Genomic DNA, 23,384 nt, shown 5'->3' with positions numbered 1-23,384 from the left:
TGTTTTAGATTTATTTTTTTAAAATATTTTTGTTTCTTTAATTAGTGCACGTTTTGTTGTCCTTTGCGCCTCTACGGTGGAGCTTTTTTTTTTTGGTCTATGCTTTTACACATTTTTTTATAGATATGGAGAGAAAAATAATGTAGGACGTAGTTATGGAATGTATGAGTATTTTACGTAATTGTGATGTTAAAAATAAATCGTCCGATTTTTTATACAAAAATTGGACCCTCCGATTTGTGTTTAAATAATTAAAAAAATTTAAAATGTACAAATTGGACTGTCCGATTAATTTAACCAAAATTTAAATTCTCTCTTCCACACAATTTGGACTGTCTGATTAAAAGGCAAATTTTTTTTTAACAAAAAAATTGGATAGTCCGATTTTTTTTACTGTTTCAAGACAAACTGTCCCACATCCATATCTAGCACCTATATTCTCCACATTCACGCACAACACGCTGCTGCCATATCGAAAAAAATAGCCAAGTTTTTACCGTTGTTTGAAATTTTGAATTGAATTCTTTTTAAGTACTGAGTAAATAATTTAATTAAATTTTTTAAAAAAATTAGTTTAAACAATAAATATTTATATTAAAAATAATTTATAAATAAATTATTTTATATTTAATTTTTTAATTTTAAAAATACTTATTTTTAAAAAAATGTAATAAAAAATTTTAATACGAAAAAAATTATTTTTTTAAATTTTTATAAATACTTAAATAACTTTTTAAAAAATTATAATTTAATTTTTAAAAATTACACCAAACATTAACACTACTATTTTTTATAAATTAAAAACTCAAAAAAATAACTTTTAAAATTTTTCAAAACGAGCCTTTATCATCCTTCCTTTTCTCTCTTTTCTCACCAAATCTCTATCTAAGGCGTAAGGACAAATCCAATCAATAATGATCCAGGTCAAATAATGTACAAAAATGGACCTTGTTTATTTTTTGAAATAGTATTATATTATTAAAAAATATTTTATGTATATAAAAAATTAATTATTAAATTAATTATTATATATAATATTTAATTTTTTATATATTTTTAATTTAATAATTAATTTTTTATATACTCCTAATGTAATTTTATATTATATTATGTCATTTTGTTTTGTATCTTAGTTTAAGGTTCACTCTTTTGGATATAAAAATTATGTGTGTATTATGTTATGATATAAAGGTGACGAGTATTATGTACTCTTATGACGGCTCTTCTTTTAAATTCACAAAAAATAATTATTGTCTGATTTTTTATTGCAGAAAATAGAAATAAATTAGACGATTCGATTTGTTTGGCGCAAAAACGTTTAAAAAATTCTGGAACATTAATTTGGTAGGTCCGATTTAAATTTTTTTTATTTCAAGAAAAACACAAATTAGACTGTCCAATTTATTTGGTTATATATATTCTATATGTCTTTTTCACTCTACTTAACAGAATTTTCTTCTTTTTCTTCGTCTTTCAACTCTTATTAAAAAATTATCTTCATACTTTTTTTCTTTGTGTCGAAAATTAATATTGAGGTTGAGTATTTTTAATGTGAGTAAAAAATGGATGAAAAAATATGTTAAAAATATATTATTATGATTAGATTTTATTACAAACATTAGAAAGAGTAAAATTTGTATATGAGAATCTATTAGATATCTTTATTCCATTCACACTCTCATTTGAGAATTCTTAGTAACATTTATTAACTATATAAAGGAATACAACTTTAACAATTTTATAAATTACATTGTTAATGATGTTAAATATTATTTAATCTCTAACATTGTTACTATTATTTTTATTAAATAAAAAAATTTAATAATAATAATTTATAAAATTAAAATAACAAAAATAATTAACAGTGTGAAGTTTAAGACGATTAATCTCTTTTATTTTGAATTTTTTAGACATTATTAATTTTTTTTACTCCTGTTGGATGAACACTTGAATGGAAGAATATGAATTTAAAAAATACAGAAGAAAAAAAATATGTAGAATTTTTTATTGTGAGTAAAAAGTATATGCAAAAGAGATATATATATATATAAATATATCAGATAGAGTTAGGAGAGTTGTATGCGCGATACGCGAAAGAAAAACACAAATCAAATGCACGACACGTGAAGAAACAACATAAATCGAATCATTCAATTTATTTATTTTTGTCATTAGGTCAGCATAAAATACCCTATTTTCCAATAAAATTGTATTATATTAATCTCATCCCTATTTCAAAATTAAAGTGTTAGTTTAAGGGTAAAAAATTTAGTAATGAATTGATTATTGGTGTTTTAGTTGAAAATGGATGCAGTGAGTGCATTTATAAGTTGGTGAACCTGTCAGATGGAGGCTGCAACACGCGGAGGACGTGTTGCATGCAGCACGTGGGGGCGTGATTGCCACATGGTGAAGGCTGGTTGCTTGGGACTGCAGCACGTGGGGGTGTGTTACACGTGGCTTCCTCTCATTGGCTGATGAAACAACACGCGGAGGGCGTACTGAGTCAGCACGTGGGGGCGTGTTGCCACGTGTCTCAATCTGGTTGGTTGATGATGAGTGCTCCCCTCTATATAAGGCAAAGTTCGGTACCATTTTTATTGCGAAGAAGAATGTTTTACCGCAAACTTGGTAGTGTATCACAACGGTGAGATTATACAGAATACTCATGAGGGAGTGAAGTTTGTGTATCAGAATCCATTTTCGTTTGTGGTTCCATGTACCATGACGTTCATGGAGCTTTAGAACGGTCTCTGCCAAAGCATGGAGAATGGTATGTTGAAGAGAGTGAGCAGTATTTTGTACCAAAATCTGGTTATATTTTTGGTGGTCTAATATAGTTTGATATTATGCTGATCATTGACGAAGCGAGTATGTAGAAATGTTCCAAATTCACCAACAGAGTCAGATGCGAGCTGTATGTTGAGTTTGAAAACGTAGAGGCAAATGTAATTTAAAATGATTTAGATATAGAGGATGATAGAGCTGTAGTGTATGAAGGAATGAATAGTGACAAAGAAAGAGGACTTCGAAGCCACTTATGAAGCTGACGACGAAGACGATGATGGTGATGTGGGAGTTGAGGCAGCAGCGGAGAATGTAGTGGTTCATCCCTCAGTTAATCAACCGATGAACGTTCTACCTTTTATGCGTAATTTGGATCTTGACGCCATGCATGCACCGGAATTTTCGGAATATGAAAACATAGGTACGTGATGAGTGAATAATATGTTTTTGTTAATTTATATTTTGGATTCATTAACGAATGATGATTTATGCTTTTTGTAGGCGTTGTTGATCTTGAGGACGGAGAGTTCAGGATTGGAATGGAATATAGTTCTAGAAAGTCAGTCGTCATAGCAATTAGAAGTTACACTATCTCTAAAGGAGTTGACTACAATGTGTATGAGTTTGAGCCACAGACGTTCTGTGAAAAATGCAAGACGTATGAGCGTGGGTGCGATTGGCTTATCCAAGCCAGTTTGGTACAGAAAAAAAGGTTGTTGGGAGATACGCAGATACAACGGTAGGCACACGTGCACAATGGGAACAATTTCACATGATCATTCCAAGTTGGACTCAGATACAGTTGCTGAGACTATAAGGCCATTAGTCGAGACCGACCCGTCCATCAAGGTGAAATTTATAATAGCAAAAGTCCAGTCAATGTTCAACTATACCATCAGTTATCGAAAGGCTTGGTTGGCAAAGCAGAAGTCCATATCCGAAGTTTTCGGTAGTTGGGAGGATTCTTACAAAACATTGCCAATGTGGCTCTCAATCATGGTTCAGAAGATGCCTGGTTCAATTGTCCAAATAGAAATACGACCACTGTACAATGAGAGTGAGGAGGTGGACGGTGTCAGAATACTTCACCGCGTATTTTGGAGTTTCAATCCATGCTTAGGGTGTTCAGGCATTGCAAGCCTCTAGTTTAGGTTGACGACACACTCCTATACGAAAAATATAAAGGTACAATTCTGGTTGCTATTGCACAAGATAGGAACCAGAACATTATGCCTATCGCTTTTGCCTTGGTGGAGGGGGAGACAGCTGATGCGTGACACTTCTTTCTCAGAAATCTGCGAATGCATATTGTTAGAAAAGATAGTGTGGGTATGATCTCAGACCGACATGGGTCAATCTGGACAATAGTAAATTGTTTCGGAGGTGACTGACAACCTCCAAGAGCATGGTGGATGTTTTGTATAAGGCACATCGGTAGCAACTTCTTAAGGGCATTCAAAGTCCCGCACTTGCAAAAATTTGTTGTCAATATAGGGTATTCAAGGACGGTGGAGGAGTACAGCATCAACTATAAGAGGTTGGAAGAGCAAGGTGAGGCATATGCCAGGTGGTGTGATGCCATTGGACATAGACACTAGGTATTGACATTCGACGATGGACATCGATGGGGCCATATAACGACGAACCTTGTAGAGTGCATTAATTCAGTGTTGAAGGGTGCCCAAAACTTACCTGTGTTGGCACTCGTCCAAGCAATATATCGGTTAAATGAACCTTTTACGCGGAAGAGTGCCGAGAGTCACGAACGCAAGCGTGCTAGATTTACTTACTCCGTATTTACACAACAGCGGATAGAAGCAAATATGCAACAGGCTGGGAATATAGTTGTGCGCCGGTTTGATAGACTCCCCAGTGTCCAATGGCTCTGCATCTCTGATACGCCGAACCCAACCCAGCTTTTTATAAGATTTAGAAGAGTTACTGACAACCTGTTCGCGATCGATATCGCGATGCTCTGGCTCTGTAGGAAGTCGCTACTACTATCTGTCCATTCGCTCACAGACTCTCCATTAATGGGTAAGCCAAATATATGAGCAACATCTTTCAGTGTTACAGTAACCTCACCCACCGGCAATACAAAGGTGTGAGATTCTAGCCTCCACCTTTCCACCAGAGCAGCTAATAAGGAGTAAAATTCTCTTATCATCCCAATCCTAAAAACTTGGTAAAATCCCATTGAGCATAAATAATTTTTGACCATCAAATTTTACGTCTGTAGCCGATCTAATTTACGAACCTTCTAATTCTGTTAGGCTGGTTCAACAAAAATATATTTATTAGTTTAAATAAATAATACTTGTTACAAATAAATATTTATTTATAATGCTAATTAACATCCATATAAATATAGTTATCTCTAATCATAATTAAAAAGTATTTATTTCTTTAAATATTATAAATAAATAATATAAATTATTTTTATTTTTGAAATTAAATAAAATATTTCGCTAATATTTATTTATTAAAATATTTATTTTTACAATATTAAATAATAATATATTTTATAAATATTCACATATTTATTATAATATTTATTTATTAATATTTAAATTATTTATTAAATGTATAGAAAAATAATCCCATTATAATAAAAAAATTTTTAAAAAATATATATTCACATTTATATAAAATAAAATATAATTATATTAGACAAATAAAAAATTTATTCAAAAATATTCATAAAATACAAAAAAATAATAATACTATATTTTTATATGACACTAATAATAACAAAAATTTAAAAAAATTAAATACATAAAAAAATAAAATTTATCAATTTACATATATTGAATGATCCAAATAATTGATAATACGATTTTTGGGTGTCGTATAATTATGTACAATTTTTTATCATTACAAATTAATAATTTTTTTTTCTTTTGACACACTACTCACACTACTATTACCAACATACTGCTAACACTAACACTCTCTTAGCTTCTTCTTCTTCTTTCTCAGTGAGAGTATTTTTTCACATTTTTTTCTTTTCTTCTACTAACACTAACACAGAAGCAGCCTCACTATCATGCATGAAATAGGTCACAAGGCAGCTCAATTTATAGAACTTGCTTTATCACTGGTTATCAGAATGGGAGGGGGCTATCCCCTGCATGCAGACTGCCTATAACACGTCTTCCCGTGTTGTTGCAGTCTTCCTCGAAAACACGCAAAAACTTGCAACGCTTCGCAAACTCTAGGGGCACTGCCATCCGTCATTGTTTACTACCTCACCACGCTTTCCGTGTGTTGCCGGAGAACTGTCATGCTTCTGACGGATCTTGTCATTCCACTTCCTGTGTGTTGAACGTGATATCCATATTACAATAAAACACTTCCCTCCCTAATATTGAGCAACAACACCACCATATAAAAAATAAGGGCAAAGTATAAATTTGACAAAAATTTTAAAAATACTCATAAGTTTTATTTTGTTTTAATTTTGACCTAAAAATTTTTTATTTGCATCAAATATATCCATGACGTCTAATTTTTCAAAAAATTTAAAACCGATCCAACAACAATACATAAGAACAACCTCTCAACACAAGCAAATTAAACATAATTTTCATGCATTATTGTTAGATAATCTTAAATTTTTTAAAAATTTAGTCATCAAAGATATATTTAATACAAATAAAAAATTTTTAAAACAACATTAAAACAAAATAAAACTTAACCATTTTTTAAAAATTTTTGTCAAACTTTAAAAAAAAAAATATAGTTTACAAAAAAAACTTCTGTTAGTTTAATAATTCAACATATTTAATTAGAAGTCAGAGATTCCGGTTCAACTTTCGAGATTTATTATTTGTGTACCTTTTGATTGATCGAAATAGAACTGTTACTCTAGGTAATAGCTATAGCACCCATTATTGGAAATGGAATCCCTTATTCGATAGCCTTCTAAATTCGAAACTTTATACCTCTAAACAAACGGCTTTGTTATTTATTTAAATAAAAAAATATTTTCTATTTTATACCATTATAAAAAAAATTAATCTTAAACTTTCGCAGACAATGAATACAAAATTAAGAGATAATACGCATAAATATAATTTTTTTATAATGATATAAAATATAAAATAATTTGTTTTATTTAAATAAACAAAAAACCCCTAAACCAAAACATATTTTATTTCTTATTTTTAGGGTCAATTACACAAGTAAAATAATTTTAGCTCAAAATTAGATTAATATCCTAAATTAAAATAGGTTATATGTCATATTCTAAACATTTTTATATAAATCGAAGTAAATTAATTCAATTTATGCTATTTACATGTAAATCAAATTAAATTGATTTAATTTACTATGTACATACTATACAAGTAGTAAATCGAATTAATTTAATTCAATTTAATATTTATATAGGATAACCACAGCTTGATTCGATTTATTATTTGTGTATTTGTGCAGATTATGTTTATTTATTTTTCATTAACTTTAAAATATAAATGTTAATAAAAAATATTTTTTTAAATTTAAATAAAATATTAAAAAATCAAAACAAATAAGAATAGAAATTTAAATTTTATATTTTAGTTCAAGTTCCAAAAAATTACATTTTTACAAATTTATGAATTTAAAATAGAATAATAAATAATTTTTAAAAATGATCCTTTAACTCTTTAGCATATAAAAAATCATTATTAAAATTTTTTATGTTAAAAAATTATTATAAAATATAGTCCTCTAATATAATATAAGAGTTAAAATTTAAAAATTTTAATAGTCAATAGTAATGCATAATATCATCAAAGTGTTTGTTTTATATTTAATTTTATATTAAATAATAATTTAATTAATATAATATTTAATTATTTCTCAAATTTACATATTGTAGAAATATAGTTAGTATTTTTATAGCATGAAAGTGTTTTTATTCATGGAAACTATTGTTATTCTAAATAAATAAATGCATAAAAAAGTAATTGTTGAACCTCCTAAAGAAAAGGGATCTACCTTCACCGGCCACATTAGAAAATAGGTAGCCAATCAATTTAGACACTTCTCTTTAAAAGAAATATCTCTTTGATTAAATTTACAGTCAGAATGACAATTTAGTTACTGATTTACTTAACCAAATGGAGTTTGTGTTGGATTGAACTCACTAATAATAATAATTATAAACAAAACAATAAAAAAATACTAATGACTATGCATCAGCAAAAGCACCAAATAAAAAGTACTTATGAGCTTAGTTGGAACAAGCTTAATAATCATGAAAGTGATGAGTTTATTTGCCACTTCCACTTCATCAGAGTTTGTCCTATACTTGGAAAAAAGTGGCATTTATCATGCACACACAAAAGTACAAATATCAGGTTTTTGCTTCAGATAGCCAAAGGATTTCTTCTTTTTTTTTTTTCTTTTTTTTTTAATTTATTTATATATTTTTTATATAAAAAAGAATTTCAGCTTTTCAAAGTTAATTTTTCTATCACTAGTTAGCAGAACATTTTGTGGTTTTTTTCCCTTCTCTTTTCCTTTCTTTATTCCTAACATTATTACTCGTTCAATTAATTCTTCCATGGGAGATTTTTTTTAACTGTATACAAGTATTCAAACTTCAAAGTCATTCAATTTCACACCCATTTTTTGGTTCTTTCTCATCACCCCCCGCAATAATAATAATAATAATAATAATAATAATAATAAGTTAAAAACAAACAAGAGGCTGAGAAGAAAAATAAGAGTACCAAGTTGGTTTTAATTGGCCGTTGTGTTTCCCACCAAGTTCACCTTTTTCTTTTTCTTTTTTTTTTAATTAATGTATTAAAATTATTATTCATAGAAATTTTAAATTTTTATTTTAATAAGTATATAAAATTTTAATTATATACATATCTTTTAAAAAAATTTAATAAATAATTATAATATATATTCTTAATATGCATGTTAGTTATTTTTTTAATAATTTTTTTTCTTGGGACCTTCAGCACGCTGTGCTTAGTGCTTACTGCTCCTATAGGCTCAAGTGGGACTATCAAATGATCAAATAGTATTTTTAAAGAATATTTATCCAATTTTTTATTCTTTTCTTTTTATATATTTTTAGACTTTACAAATTAAAATAAAAATAATAATAAATAATTATAAATCTTTTTAAATATTTCCCATCAATTGTGGTCCCCCCCCTTACTCCCCCCACTTGGTTGCTACTCTCTCTCTCTCTCTCTCTGTGCTGTCTTAGCCTGTTCTACTGATGAATGAACCTTTAATGCTCTCTTCTACACTCATAGCATGTTCCTACTAGTTTTCCGTTCTGCTTAGAAAAGCTCATTTCTTTCTCAATCTGGGGTGTGCTCACTGATTCTTCTTATTTCTTTTTCTTTTTTATTTTTCTTTTTATAAAGGTGGTGGTGGTGGTGCACAACAACAACTGAAGTTGGTGTAGTTTGAGGCTGCACATGCTGCTAGCTTTGGATATTTCTCTGTTGTTGTCTTCAACATTTAGCATCTATCCATTGTTCTTGTCTGGTGCAAAGGGAACTGCTCCATTTCAATACAAGAATCTGAATCCAGAATCCCCCTCTTTGATTAGAAAAACCAAAAAAGGTTCAAAAGGGTATTGCTTGGAGAAAGAAACCCTGAATATTGCTCTTTGGATTTTGATGTTGTTTTGTATCTGTGTTTAAGAGCTTTTTTGCAAAACCATAAAAAAAAAAAAAAGAAGAAAAGAAGCTTCTTTGCATAGTTATTTGGCTACCCTTCTTTGAGAAATAAGATTTTGGATTTGATGCTTGGTCGAAGATCATTATGGAGATGTTTCCAATTCTCTAGCATTCAGAACTATAATAGCTCAGTGGAAAGATATGAAGAATATTCTGAAGAAGCTTCATATCATGAATGAACAAGGTTCCTCTTCTTCTTCATCATCTAAAGGCAACAGCAACAACAAGAAGTCCAGTGGTGGAACATCTTCATCCTCTAAGAATAATAAGCTTTTGGAATCTCGGTCCCCTCAAAGTTCTGAGCATAAACCCTTCTCTGGCCTCTCCAATTGGTTGCATTCTGTTGCTAATAGGCAGAGTCCTAGTCCTCCATCTTCAAACCAAGCAGGAGGGGAGAGAATGGAGCAATCTGATACAGCGAGTAGTGCCGGTTTAGAGGTTGTTTCGGCCTCAGCTGGGCGCGATTCGGAGTCTAGTAACTCCAGGGATCCAGAAGTGGAGGAGGAGTATCAGATACAATTGGCTCTGGAGCTAAGTGCAAAGGAGGATCCTGAGGCTGTGCAGATTGAAGCTGTTAAGCAGATCAGTTTAGGGTCTTGTGATCCTGATAATACGCCGGCTGAAGTCGTGGCCTACCGATACTGGGTAAGTCACTCTGATTCACCTTTTAAGAACATTGACTTTAGGTTGAAGTCACATTCTTGTTTGTTAAGCCACTGCTGCTGCTGGAAGAGAAGATTTTGGAAGACATAAGATTGATTATTGCATTGTTCTTAGAGAAGTATAAGACTTCCATGGAATTGTGTGAAGAATTTTTGATGAGGAAATGGTGCTTCATTTGCATAAGCATGGAGGGTATAAATCTACCTTAGGATAAAAAAAGGAGGACCCAGGAATGAAAAAAAAGAATGGAACTAATGATCAAGGAATGTGCTTAAATAGTTAAATCTTGTTTTGCCCTAATTCATGTTTTTTGAGATAAAAGAAGAATTTTGTTAATAAGAAGATTAGAAAGAGATTGGAGGAGAAGAGACCCTCCTTAGAATAAAGAATAATTAACAAAAAAAATAATGTGTTTTACCTTTAACCTTCCTCTCACCCATGTGTAATGACAGGGATAGCAAATCATGATATCTGGTAGCCATATAGAATCTTCATTGGTAAATACATTAATAGCATTCTAAACTATGCTGTTTGGGTTGAAAATTCCAATATTATTCAGTTTCAGCATTTTATGAATCTGATTTACTTCCTAGACATTAATTGGGAGTTCAGAATATAAAAAATTGGTTGGCACCTTGATAAGAAGAAAGTGGAAACTATCCTCTTAGAGTTAAGGTATATTTAAGTTTTGGTCAAATACAGTTCTGCATCAAGAACGGCTTTTCTGTTTTCTATTTTGTTTTAACCTTTGTTCAAAAGGCCTTCTAAGTTTACCTTGTTTACTGTCTAATTTTCCATCATTTGTCACACAAAAATTATTGGCTCATGATATGGCATTATGGCTAGCCTAGTATATTCTATACTTTGTTGGGCTGGTTTCCTCAGAGATGAGACTTTACATTTGAAATAGTGTGGGAGCCTTGTTGTAAGATCTTTGGTTATATACTTTTGCATGTGATTTTCCCCTTCATAGAAATACATTTGTTTTAGTTTCAGTTTTTTGGTTCTACACATTAGAGGGATTAGGACTCATTTAGAGGGCTATTGCTTTAGATGATCCATTTTTTTGATGGTCTTGATATTGAACGAACTATTCCTATGTCACTTGGTCTACTTCACTATAATTTTGTCCTACATAATTATTTTCTAACTTATCTCATATCGTAGATTTATCCGTGCTTCACAGAATTACAATGCTCTTGGTTATGATGACAAGATCTTGGATGGTTTCTATGATCTCTATGGGATTTTAACCGAGTCAACCTCTTATAGAATGCCTTCGCTTGTCGATCTGCAAGGAACACTGGCCTCAGGTAGTGTCACATGGGAAGCTGTCTTGGTCAACAGGGCTGCTGATTCTAATTTGTTGAAACTCGAGGAAAGAGCCCTGGAGTTGACAATCACGCCAACGGGACCCAGCATGGAAGTAGTTATAGATAGCAATTTAGTGGGCAAGCTTGCGGTGTTAGTGGCTGATTATATGGGTGGTCCAGTTGGAGATCCAGAAAGCATGACAAGAGCATGGAAGAGTCTTAGTTATAGTCTGAAAGCAACCCTTGGCAGTATGGTTTTGCCACTCGGTTCTCTAACCATTGGATTGGCCAGGCATCGTGCATTGTTATTTAAGGTACTTACCACACCATTTTTTTTTTGTTGTTGCTTGAATTTCAGTTAATAGGACTTAGATTGTGCATTGTGTTTGCTTTTGGAGAATTCCACTTCACTTTCCTGAATTTCAGTACATGTAATAAAAATATCCTGCTTTTTATGTTAATGCAGGTTCTAGCGGATAGTTTGGGCATCCCATGCCGGTTGGTGAAAGGGCAGCAGTATACCGGCTCTGACGATGTAGCAATAAATTTTGTCAAGATTGATGATGGAAGGTAACTGATATTGAAGTTCTACTATTTGTTAAGTAGGAAGAATTGCTCTGTTGAAATTTTATGATATACTCCTCTTGAATTGGTATTAACTTCTTCGAGGTTTTGGTCCTTGATACTCAGTCGAGTAGACTACACATGAAATGGTAGGACTTGATGCTTCGTTGGCTGCATGTCATTCAAGGACAGAAAATTTATTATACTAGTGTCTTTGCAACTGGATTATATTTCCTGTCATAGCTTTTTCTCAAATTTTCAAATACTAATCTTTTTAAAGTGCTGGTAGTCGAATATCATATGATTCATTTCGGTGTCTTTCTTAAGTGAATGTTGCAAGATTTGTTTAGTATCTATAATATGTGTGTGGTGTATATTTCAGGGAGTACATTGTTGACCTGATGGCAGATCCCGGGACACTTATTCCATCCGATGCAACTGGATCACACATTGAATATGTTGAATCTTCTTTTGTGGCAATTCCTTCATCAAGAAACCTTGATTCCTCTCATGTAGCATCATTGAACAGTGGTGTTGAAAGTTCATCTGAGGAAACATCAGAGTTCGGCATGTTGGACAAAGGGAACAATATATCTAAACATTTTTTGCATTCAGGGAAAGAATCTGGTATGAGCAGACTTGCTACGAGGACTGAAGATTCAGTAGGACCCTTGAGTGAATCAACTAGTCCCCATAATGTTGAGAAGATCACCGGGCGGGAAGCTCCAAATAGACCGAATCAACGATATGCACATGCAAGATCTCCTTCTTGGACTGAAGGGATTAGTTCCCCTGCCGTGCGCAGAATGAAAGTCAAAGATGTTTCATTATATATGATTGATGCTGCCAAGGAAAATCCTCACTTAGCTCAAAAATTACATGATGTTTTACTTGAAAGTGGTGTCATTGCTCCTCCAAATTTATTTTCTGAAATTTATCACGAGTTAGGCTCCCCAACTGAAGAAAAAGATGAACACAAACCAGAAAGTGGACAACAAGAGACTCAGGTTGATGAAAGTCTCGGTCCTACTTTGCCTCACCACAGAGTTCATCCGAAAGGAAGTTCAAGCAGCCAGCCGGAGCACTCTAAGCCTGTAGAAGGTTTAGGAATAAACCTTCCTCTTGATCCGAAGTTAGCAGCTGTACAACATACACCATCCCAGGTAACATATGGGAAAAATGTTCCAGTTGCGGCGGCTGCAGCAGCAGCTGCTGCTGTTGTTGCTTCCTCTATGGTAGCTGCTGTAGCAAAGTCAAACACTGACTCGAACATTGATCTTCCAGTAGCTGCAGCAGCCACTGCAACTGCTGCAGCTGTAGTAGCAACGACTGCAGCTGTCAGCAAACAGTATGAGCAAGGCAGTCGAAGTGATGGGGACATGGATGGCACTGGTTATGAGCCAAAGGGTAGTGGTGATGGTGAGAATATTGTGGTAGGAGCAAATTCAGAAGGTGACAGAATATCTGATAGATCTATAGTAAGCAATGACAGTACAAAATCTGATTTTACATTAGATGATGTTGCTGAGTATGACATTCCGTGGGAGGAAATCACACTGGGTGAACGTATTGGACTTGGTATTAACTGTACTTTGCTCTATAAGATTTGGTTACATTTTTTTGTTAGATGGTGTTATTTATAATTTTATAGATATAAATTCACATATGTTGACTAAACTTACATTTTGGTGGCCCATTTTTTGCATTCAGGATCGTATGGGGAGGTATACCGTGGTGAATGGCGTGGAACAGTGAGTTTTATACTCTTGATCATAATTAATTGTGTTATTCCTACTCAGGCATACATTCCATATCTATCTTACAATTCAAACTGTATTTTCAACAAACAAATTATAAAATGTAATTTTTTTTCTTAACTGAGCAAGGCCCAAGAAATTTTTGGCTTCAGTTTCACTTTTACCCTTAACAAAAGTAATCAATATTTGACTACCTTTTATGCTTGTCATTCTTTTTGGTTGTGTTTTTCTGTTAGGCTGTAGGTTTTTGAATTCTTACATTTACATCAGGTCTCTGCTTTGGTTTGTAGGAAGTTGCTGTAAAAAGATTTCTTGATCAAGATATATCTGGTGAATCACTTGAAGAATTCAAAAGTGAGGTAATATTTCAGTACAGTGTCTCTTTTTGTAGTTTCTACTCATGTTTATTTTGTTGATGAATGATTTCATTTAGTACACATTTACAACTATCAGATGTGATTTTTATGCTCCATAATGATATATCAGATAGCTGCAATACTTTATTTAGATTGTTATTGTATTTGTCCCAGGCTAATTTGAAATTTGGATTAAATACTTTTTCCTGTTGAATTGCATTTTTTTAGAAGTTCTTGATGAAGATTGACCATTTCAAAGCCCTTTGATGTAATCCTTGTTTTATTTCTCCAACATTTTATAGCTTCTATTATTTTGTTATATACTTCCATCTTGTGTGCATCTCTCTATGAATAGATTTCCTAATGCAATTTGAGAATATAGTGGTGCATGAATGTATATATAAGAGAACATATATATATGGAAAGAATATATTAGATGGAGACTAAGAAGTAGGGTTAGCACATTAGAGTTATTTAGTTCATGTAGTTGACTATACTTATTCGAAAAATTATTTTGTTTAATTCTTTTATGAATGCCAAAACTAGTTGTGCATTTTCATGAATTTTTTATATGATTTTACTGCATATTTAACATATGATGTAAGTTGCCATAGGTTCAAATAATGAAAAGACTGAGGCATCCAAATGTTGTTCTCTTCATGGGAGCCGTTACTCGACCTCCGAATCTTTCTATTGTTACTGAATTTCTTCCCAGGTAACTTGAGATTCCTTATTTCCTGAGACTCATATGAGACTGTGGATTGCAAATAGATCTTAGTATATGGTACGGAATAGTGCCATGCAGGCCAAAAAGATTACTTCTAAATGAACATCTAAAATATGTGATGTATGTTGTTAATAGCTCAAATGTCAATTGAGAACTAATAAGCAAAAATAAGATGAAAATTTCAGTTATTATTTGGTTAATTGGACGCTTAACACTTTTCCAGGAGTTTTTATTATTTTGATTAATGTTGTTCTGGAAAGATTACTTTTAATGACTCTGAACTGTATATTTCCTATGCAGAGGAAGTTTGTACAGACTAATTCATCGACCAAACAATCAATTAGATGAGCGAAGGCGGTTGAGGATGGCCCTCGATACTGTAAGATTCTGTTTTCTTTTCTTGCAATGTAGTTTCATTAAGCAAATTATTGCCATAATCAGTGAAATTCAGTTGATGTGACATATATCTCTTGAATCTTCAGGCCCGAGGAATGAACTATTTGCACAACTGCACTCCAGTGATTGTACACCGTGATTTGAAGTCACCAAATCTTCTTGTTGATAAAAATTGGGTTGTGAAGGTGCCAACTAATTGTCATGATTGAATTTTCTTGATAGCATGCTGAATGCTACCTGTAGATATGGTTTATTTTTTTTTTTCACCCTTTTTTTCCTTTCGAATAGGTATGTGATTTTGGCTTATCAAGAATGAAGCACAGTACATTCCTTTCTTCCAGATCAACTGCAGGAACAGTAAGCTGTCATAACCCTCATTTCTAAGCTCAAATACTGTGTCATACCCTCTGCCTTCTGAATTATTCGTTCTTTGATGCTCTTGTTTTTCATTTTGCTATATATTTTTATTTCCGTTGTGCTTTATATTCTTTTGAAGATATATAAACATACACAAATGGAGACACTTGCTATTATCTTTTAACAGAAAGTTTGAAAAGGCAGGAGCTTCTTGCCACTTAAATATTCATTATGTTTGGCATTTTATATTAATCCTTTTGTGATGATGAATACCTATCTTCAGCCTCGGCTTATGCTATCTTCAATTTTTAATACAATTACTAGTTCTATGGGCCAAGAAAATGTCGATTGAATAAGGTTTGAGAGAACGAGAGAAGGAAGAAAACATAGAGAGAGAAGGAAGAAAACATGGAGAGAGAAAGAAAGGAGAATTGAGAGAGAGATAAGAAATGTATGGTCTGCATTACTAGTGAGCTTATCGCTAATCTGTGCTTATATATAGAGAAGAGTAGCTTGGTGTGCAAGCTAGTACAAAAGGCAGAACAGTCCCTTCATTCTTAAGTTAGTTATGATAGCTGTAACTAACTTACAGCTGTCCTATCGTAGCTGGCACTGTTCTAACAGCCAACATTTCTCTCATAACTGACTCTTGTAACTCTTCTCTAGACTTTACCAGCTCATTCTATTATGATGAATGGTCTTTGCCTCTTTGGTAACAAATGAGCAAATCTTTTCTAATTTTGTTGAGGCCTAAACATGAAATTGTTGAATTTTGCTTGTTATAATTAAATTTACTAAAGTTATTGTTTGGTAAGAGTTTTTGGACAAAACATATAAAGACAGGAGAAAGAGATAATTGTGCAAATTTTGTGCATATCTGTATGTCTCCTTTTCAAATAGGTCTGTATCCTCTAGTGTTTTGTGTTTGTTCTCTGATAATTACCAAATGGGGCCTTAGTGTAGCTACATGCGTTTCATCTATACCTCAATCTCCTCTCTTTCGTATGTGTGATCAGCTCCGATATTCTGCATGTATTTAGTTTTTTTCCTAAGGCTTTGTTTGGCATTGCAATACATTCATTTTTCATAATATGTTGCAGGCCGAGTGGATGGCGCCTGAAGTGTTAAGAAATGAACCTTCAAATGAAAAGTAAGCTCGGTTATCCTTAGTTTTCATCATTAAGTTTTTCTTTATTTTTCTTTTGGAGGAGAATTTCATAGTCTGTTTTCCTCTCTGACCTGAATCATCTGGCATAGGGAAAATTAAATTTGAATTTTCATTACATATAACTATTGTTCTTTGGCTTCCTTGTCTCGTCGATCTTCTCATTGGCTTTGCCACCCTTTTAAGCCCTTCACAATTTATGACTATGCCAAGTGGTGATTGGATATCCAGGTGCGATGTGTATAGCTTTGGAGTCATATTATGGGAGCTCTCTACTTTGCAACAGCCCTGGGGTGGAATGAATCCGATGCAAGTTGTGGGTGCTGTTGGTTTCCAGCATCGCCGCCTTGACATTCCAGATGATATGGATCCTGCCATCGCGGATATTATCAAGCAATGCTGGCAGACGTGAGTGTACTCTTGCATCATTCTTGAATCATTTTTAAACTAGAAAGACTTGATTACACAATTTTTAATCTAGAAAGGCTTGGTTGAAAAATATTTGAATAGTATATGGACTTAATCGAAAACTTCTAGACTATAGGGATTTGTCGAAAATAGTTTGGCATATACAGCGATGTCCTTGCAATGTTTAAGCTTTAGGAACTTTTAGAATACTTAAGCTACATGAATGAAATACACATGATGCTTGGTGTGACTATATGATACTCTTTTTGTATTGTAGAGATCCAAAGTTAAGACCTACATTCGCTGAAATAATGGCAGCGCTGAAGCCGTTGCAGAAGCCGATCATTGGTTCTCAATCTCAAGTGCCGAAACCGGGTAGGCATGAGAAGGCTCAGTCATCAAGAGTTGGTGCAGACTCGGCAGGATAGGAAACAATTATACAGCTAACCATATCTTTGTTCGTTTTTGCTGATAAAGTAAATGATGGGAAGACAAGATGTATAGTATTTTTGCTCATTCAGTCCTGTGATTCTTTTCAGTCTTGTCCCTTTCCTTTCCTTTTTTGTTTCTTTCTTTCCATTTTCTTTTAAAATGTTCTTTGCAATCTGCAGTGGAATCATTATCAGGTTGTACCATTTGTTTGTAAACAATTCTTTTGTAATTTTGTTATAATCAATTCTAAATTTTGATGTGCATAAATTATTAAATTATGAGATGTTGGAGTTGTAGCTTGAATGGAAGAAGCATTGATAGTGGGTGGAAATTGTTTGCTGCTGTAATGCTGGTATTAGTCCGTACATTGAAGAGTAGATTAAATAATTAGAAGATATTCATGCAATGATATAAAAATTCATTCATTCTTATTATAGTCTCCTATGTCGATATATAATTCCTCAATAAAGAATCTCCAATTTTTTTTGTCTCTCTGCATTCACAATCGCACATGCAATTTGGAATAATTGGTTGTTCGTATCTTGAGTAACGGCTGTTAGCAATTGTCCTCCAAAGTAACCTTTTAGAAAAGTTCCATCCAATGTTATAAAGGGTCTACATTTTGCCCTAAATCCATTTTTGACAGCAGTCAAACAAACATACAAATTCCTGAGCTTTAGTAACCCATTTGGCTTTGGAGTGTTCTCATATTTGCTCTTGACCCAGGATTAGCCTCTCATGCAGACAGTCTCTCAATTGTAGATATTGATCCTTCTCCGTGCTTTCAATGACATCTTTTATCTTTTTCTTAGTCCTATACATCATCCTTTGACCCACATAAATGTCATACTCAACTTTAAACCACTCCTGTGCCTTTGTCTGTAATATGTTGGGATGGATTTTGAGTTTTGACACTAACTCTTTAGAAATCCAAGCACATGTGACTGACTTGCTCTTGTTGCTTCTTGGACAAGTATGTTCATCTATAATGGTCTTAATCTATCTATTCTTAATATATAAAAGTAGATACATAAGTTTACCCATGTTACTTTTAAAACATCTTTTTCTTTCTACTAATGCCATGTCAGCAATATCGCTTACTTGGCAAAACATTAGAATCAACCACTCAATTTTTGCCAAATCAACTATTATTTCCAAATCAGCAAAAAAAAAAAAAAAATATATATATATATATATATATATATATATATATATACAAAAATTTGTAATCAAATTTGTAACCTACAAAGGCATTCAATCATATCCATAGATTTATTATATCTCACCGTTATAAACAATACAATAAATTTATAACTCAAATAATTAATTTGTTAATCTCTATAAATAACTCATTAAATATAATAAACATTCATATTACAAATGTAATAATAATATTAATAATCATAATAAATTTTACGTTACAAATATTCAAATTCCATATTATTTGAACTACTTATATAAGTTTCTTATCACTATTCCTTCAAATTATATCAAATTTAGCACAAAAAATTTATTTCCAAATTACACAACTCAAACTTACTCAATGGAGCATCATTCTTTGGACAATATCACCAAACAAAAAGACAATTGGTTTATCAAAGTTCGTGTGGTTCATCTATGGGAAACATTAACACCCACAAATAAAGAAGAGTCTCTTTGCTTAGAAATGATTATATTAGATGAAAAGGTACAAAATAAACATATTTATTATATTTTTAAATTGAATTTACGAAAAAATACTTTAATTATTTTTACTTTTTATACTTTTTATATTATTTTATAATACTTTATATATAATTGTATTTTAATATCGTTAAAATTATATTTCTTTTAATATGCTATTAATTGTTCCTTTTTAACTAATTATTAACTATGATTTACTAATACTGCAAGGAACACATCTTCATATAATTGTGAAGAGAAATGTGATGAACAAATTCAAACATTTGTTACAAGAAGAAAAAGTCTATACTATAAAAAAATTAAAAATAGAAAATGCAAATGATTTGTATAGGCCAATTAAAGATACAATGAAAGTAAACTTTTTACTCACAACTGTGAAAGAAATTAAAGATCTAATTTTGAACATTTTCCAAGACTATTTTAAATTTGCATCACTTGAGACATTGTCTGACAGAGTGGGTCAAAGAAATTTGTAAAGGCCAATTAAAGATACAATGAAAGTAAACTTTTTACTCACAACTGTGAAAGAAATTAAAGATCCAATTTTGAACATTTTCCAAGACTATTTTAAATTTGCATCACTTGAGACATTATCTGACAGAGTGGGTCAAAGAAAAATACTAACAAGTAATTTTATTTTATACTATTTTAATTATTCTTATTAAAAATTATTTATTCAAAAAAATGTACACATTTTTGTTATTTTTATTGTAGATGTCATTGGAAAACTACATCAAGAGATTAAGAAGAAAGAAAACATACAAATTCAAGACACATCGTCGGAAGAAAAATATACATGCAAAGATGGAACAAACAACATAATAGAAAGTGCATACAACTCAACAATTCATAAATAACATGCCTTCACAAGAACCTACGACAGAAAGAAGAAAGCAACAATTCTAACAATAACCAATAAAGAAAAAGGAGGACGAGCGCCACATAAGAAGGCTAAGTCCATCAACTAAAACATATGCAAAAATCAAATCACTAAATAAAAATGTCACTTTGTACAACTCCAACATCCAAATCTTTTGTACTACAAGTTATTTTAAACAAAGCACCTTTCAAATTTAACTTTAGTTTACACATATTTAATTTAATTCTACAAAATATAATCATTTTTAATATTTATTATATACTATTATTAATTTACCATCCATGCATTGCGCAGGTCTCATTCTAGTTTGAAATAAAGGTGGATAGTTGGTCATGGCACAATAATACAACCAAGGACGGTTAGGGTTATAGCATATCACTCTGCACCTCTTTTTCTCATTTCTAAGATAGAAAACATATCTCCCGATTTGTATGTTGTGCTTTTGCACTGCTGGTTTGAAGTGGTCCATTGTCTCAAACTCCATGTTCAACTCTAGAGTAATTTTTTCATACAGTGTATACGAGTTATGCTGAGGAAATACAGCTTCTGCTTCATCGTCTGACCCAGAAGGGCTACATAGTTCTTTAGACTCGTATTCATACATATCAGATCCATTGTCTCCAGCTTCTCTATTCAGATTAGGCACCTCTATCCTTGGTGCTTCTTTGTCCCTTCAAAGAACAATTCTCTATCCAGAAAGTTGAGGCCTTAGACAATTTCTTCTTCTATTTGGATTCTTATTTGTTTGTGTAACATCGTTTGTCACAAAACTAGTTAAGAAAGATAAGCAACTTGTACAACTTATGCAATGATAGAACATGTTTCACAACAGTTATACAACATTTTTCGAAGAAATTATCTAAGTAAACATAATAAAAAAGTTTACATGTTGTGTTTTCTGTTATAACTTCTTCTATCATGATCTTATCCAGAGTTGGTTGGTTTATATTAGCACTTTTATTCGCATTATAAGAAGCATTTTGATTATGGTCTTCGTTGGCACCTTCATTATCAGCATCATTAGCATCATTTTCATATGTAGCTTTATCTACTATTTTAGCTTGTCTAGATTCACGATTCCTTTTTTGTTGGGATAAACCATTTGATGGTGGTCTTGGATGTCTCTTTCTAATCTTCTTAAGGCCCTTTTCTGGAGTTGATGCAACTCCGATCTCATTATTCCCATTCACTTCATTCACAGCTTCATTCATAGCACTATTCGTACCTTCATTCAACTCATTAACCTCAATATTCCTCTCATTCACTATAATAGTGGGCTCATTCACTATAACAGTGGGTTCATTCACAACTTCGTTACCTTTATTCACTTCAACATCTTCATTCTCCTTCTCATTAGTGTCACCAACTTCCTTATTAATAACTTTATATTCGTGCACATTATCAGCAGGTGGATTAATTTCATACACACTCTCACTACTATTATTAGAGACCACATCATCCTCAATAATGTCAGGATTGGCATCAATAAGGAGGTCAAAACAAAGATAAACAGTGTTGTCTTTTTTTATAGCACTCTTACACATCCTCATAACTTCAACATTTGTTCTAAACACTCTCATACCCTTGGCTAAATCTAAATCAGGTTCCAACCAATAAATTTTATTATATCTAGGATAACCCAGATCTAGAAATAAGTCCTCAATAAAAAATAAATTACATGTCTCCACATTAATTGATGAATCTCAGATAATAAACCCCTTCGTATGTCATATTACTGTTCTCACCTCTTTACAAAGAATCCATGTGATGATACACAAATGTAATTAGACTATCCATTTGAAAAATAGTAAAAAGAAGATAGAATGAATAAACCAGAAGCATAGCATATGTCTTTGACAATGGCAAAAAAAAAGGGTTTACAGGCAATGACTATAGTAATATTGTAAGGGCAGAAAACACAAAACAAAGAGTATGCTTGGCAAACACGTTGGAGATGATAAAAATGTGTTTAAAAGTTTTTGGAACGCTGTTTTTTTATGTTTGGCAACTTTTCTGCTCTAAATGCAGACATGATTTTGCATCTCAAAAGTCCGTTCACTTGAAGTAAGAAATTATAGTTCCTGCGTTCACTCAACGTACGTTTAGGTTTATTGTTGGTCATTATTGGTTTTAATAGTTTTTTTCATAATTTTTTTATCACTTTTAATACTTTCTTTCATATTTTAATTTTTTTATTAATTTTTTATTGTAATTTTGTTATAATATAAATTATTAATTTTATTAAAAAAGACAAAGAAAACAAAAAATTGGTCATACATAAAAATAGAGTCATAAGTAATAAAATTTTATCGTCCAAAATAATATTAAATAAAAGAATATTAAGAAATTAAAACAATTATAAAATATTTTTTGTTTGATATTGTAAAATTTATCATTGTAATTCTTGTGCACTATTTATTATTCTAATTTTTTATAATATGTATTATTGTTTCTATTAGAAATAATAAATTAAATAAAAAATTAATTATAAATAATTAAAAAAATATAACTAGTAAAAAGTTAAAACTTAAAAATAATAATAAAAATAAAATTATTGATAGTATTTAAAAAAGTACTAAAATATGTTATTTTATATATTATTTTTAATTTAATAAATAAATATTAATTTTCATTATAAAAAAATACTTAAAAAGTTGTCAATTTTTATATGTTATTTTTAATTTCATAAATAAATATTAATGTTATTATAATAGTAAAATATTATAACATACTAAAATAGAGCACTATAGAAAATACTATATAAAAAATACTAAAAAAAGTATAAAAAAAATTAAATATACTTAAAAAAATAATATTATAATTTAATATTATTTTTTTTAGTAATTAATTAATTATTTATCTAAAAGTGATTTTAACTAATATTATCTAAAAAATATTTATTTTATCAAAATCAATTTTAATATAAAATTGTTAAAAATAAATCATGTTGGCATAAACTCACTTCTACTCAAAATTAATTCTACAAAATCACTTTCATTCAAACTTCAATTTGACAAATCTCAATCCAAACATACACAAACATAATGAACTACCAAACAATCAAAGTCATCGTAAGGTTGTCCATAAAGGCAATATATATAAAACCATGGAATGAAGCAAAACCTACTTCTTCATGGTCAGCAAAGAGTGGAATCGCGATGAAGCTCCTTGCAATTCCTTGCATTTAAAACTCCAGATTTA

General features: G+C 31.3%; 1 protein-coding gene across 2 annotated transcripts; it reads left to right on the top strand.

Moving 5' to 3' along the window:
* The first annotated feature begins 8,989 nt into the window (after positions 1 to 8,989).
* Positions 8,990 to 17,887, top strand: LOC107644218 (putative serine/threonine-protein kinase SIS8). 2 transcript variants are annotated; one of them, XM_016348028.3, is made up of 13 exons: positions 8,990 to 10,127; positions 11,332 to 11,772; positions 11,925 to 12,028; positions 12,405 to 13,600; positions 13,733 to 13,773; positions 14,070 to 14,138; positions 14,750 to 14,850; positions 15,163 to 15,241; positions 15,345 to 15,443; positions 15,547 to 15,615; positions 16,716 to 16,765; positions 17,012 to 17,188; positions 17,466 to 17,887. In XM_016348028.3, exons 1-13 carry the CDS (start codon positions 9,624 to 9,626, stop codon positions 17,614 to 17,616), a joined length of 3,081 nt encoding a protein of 1,026 aa, XP_016203514.1. In that variant the 5' UTR covers positions 8,990 to 9,623; the 3' UTR covers positions 17,617 to 17,887. The 2 variants fall into 2 exon arrangements, with proteins under 2 accessions (XP_016203514.1, XP_016203515.1); XM_016348029.3 differs by having other exon boundaries at positions 9,987 to 10,127; positions 11,313 to 11,772.
* Positions 17,888 to 23,384: the final 5,497 nt, after the last annotated feature.

This window comes from Arachis ipaensis, chromosome B5 (assembly GCF_059453495.1).
Source record: "Arachis ipaensis isolate K30076 ecotype BB chromosome B5, ASM5945349v1, whole genome shotgun sequence".
NCBI classification, from domain to species: Eukaryota; Viridiplantae; Streptophyta; class Magnoliopsida; order Fabales; family Fabaceae; genus Arachis; species Arachis ipaensis.
The sequence above is the reverse complement of the archived record's forward strand: the minus strand, read 5'-3'. Positions and strand labels throughout refer to the sequence as shown.

Coding starts and splice junctions, on each gene's coding strand:
- LOC107644218 (XM_016348028.3), top strand. CDS start 9,624: ATGAAGAATATTCTGAAGAAGCTTCATATCATGAATGAACAAGGTTCC. Junction 10,128..11,331: donor TCGTGGCCTACCGATACTGG/GTAAGTCACTCT, acceptor CGTGCTTCACAG/AATTACAATGCTCTTGGTTA. Junction 14,851..15,162: donor GTTACTGAATTTCTTCCCAG/GTAACTTGAGAT, acceptor TTTCCTATGCAG/AGGAAGTTTGTACAGACTAA.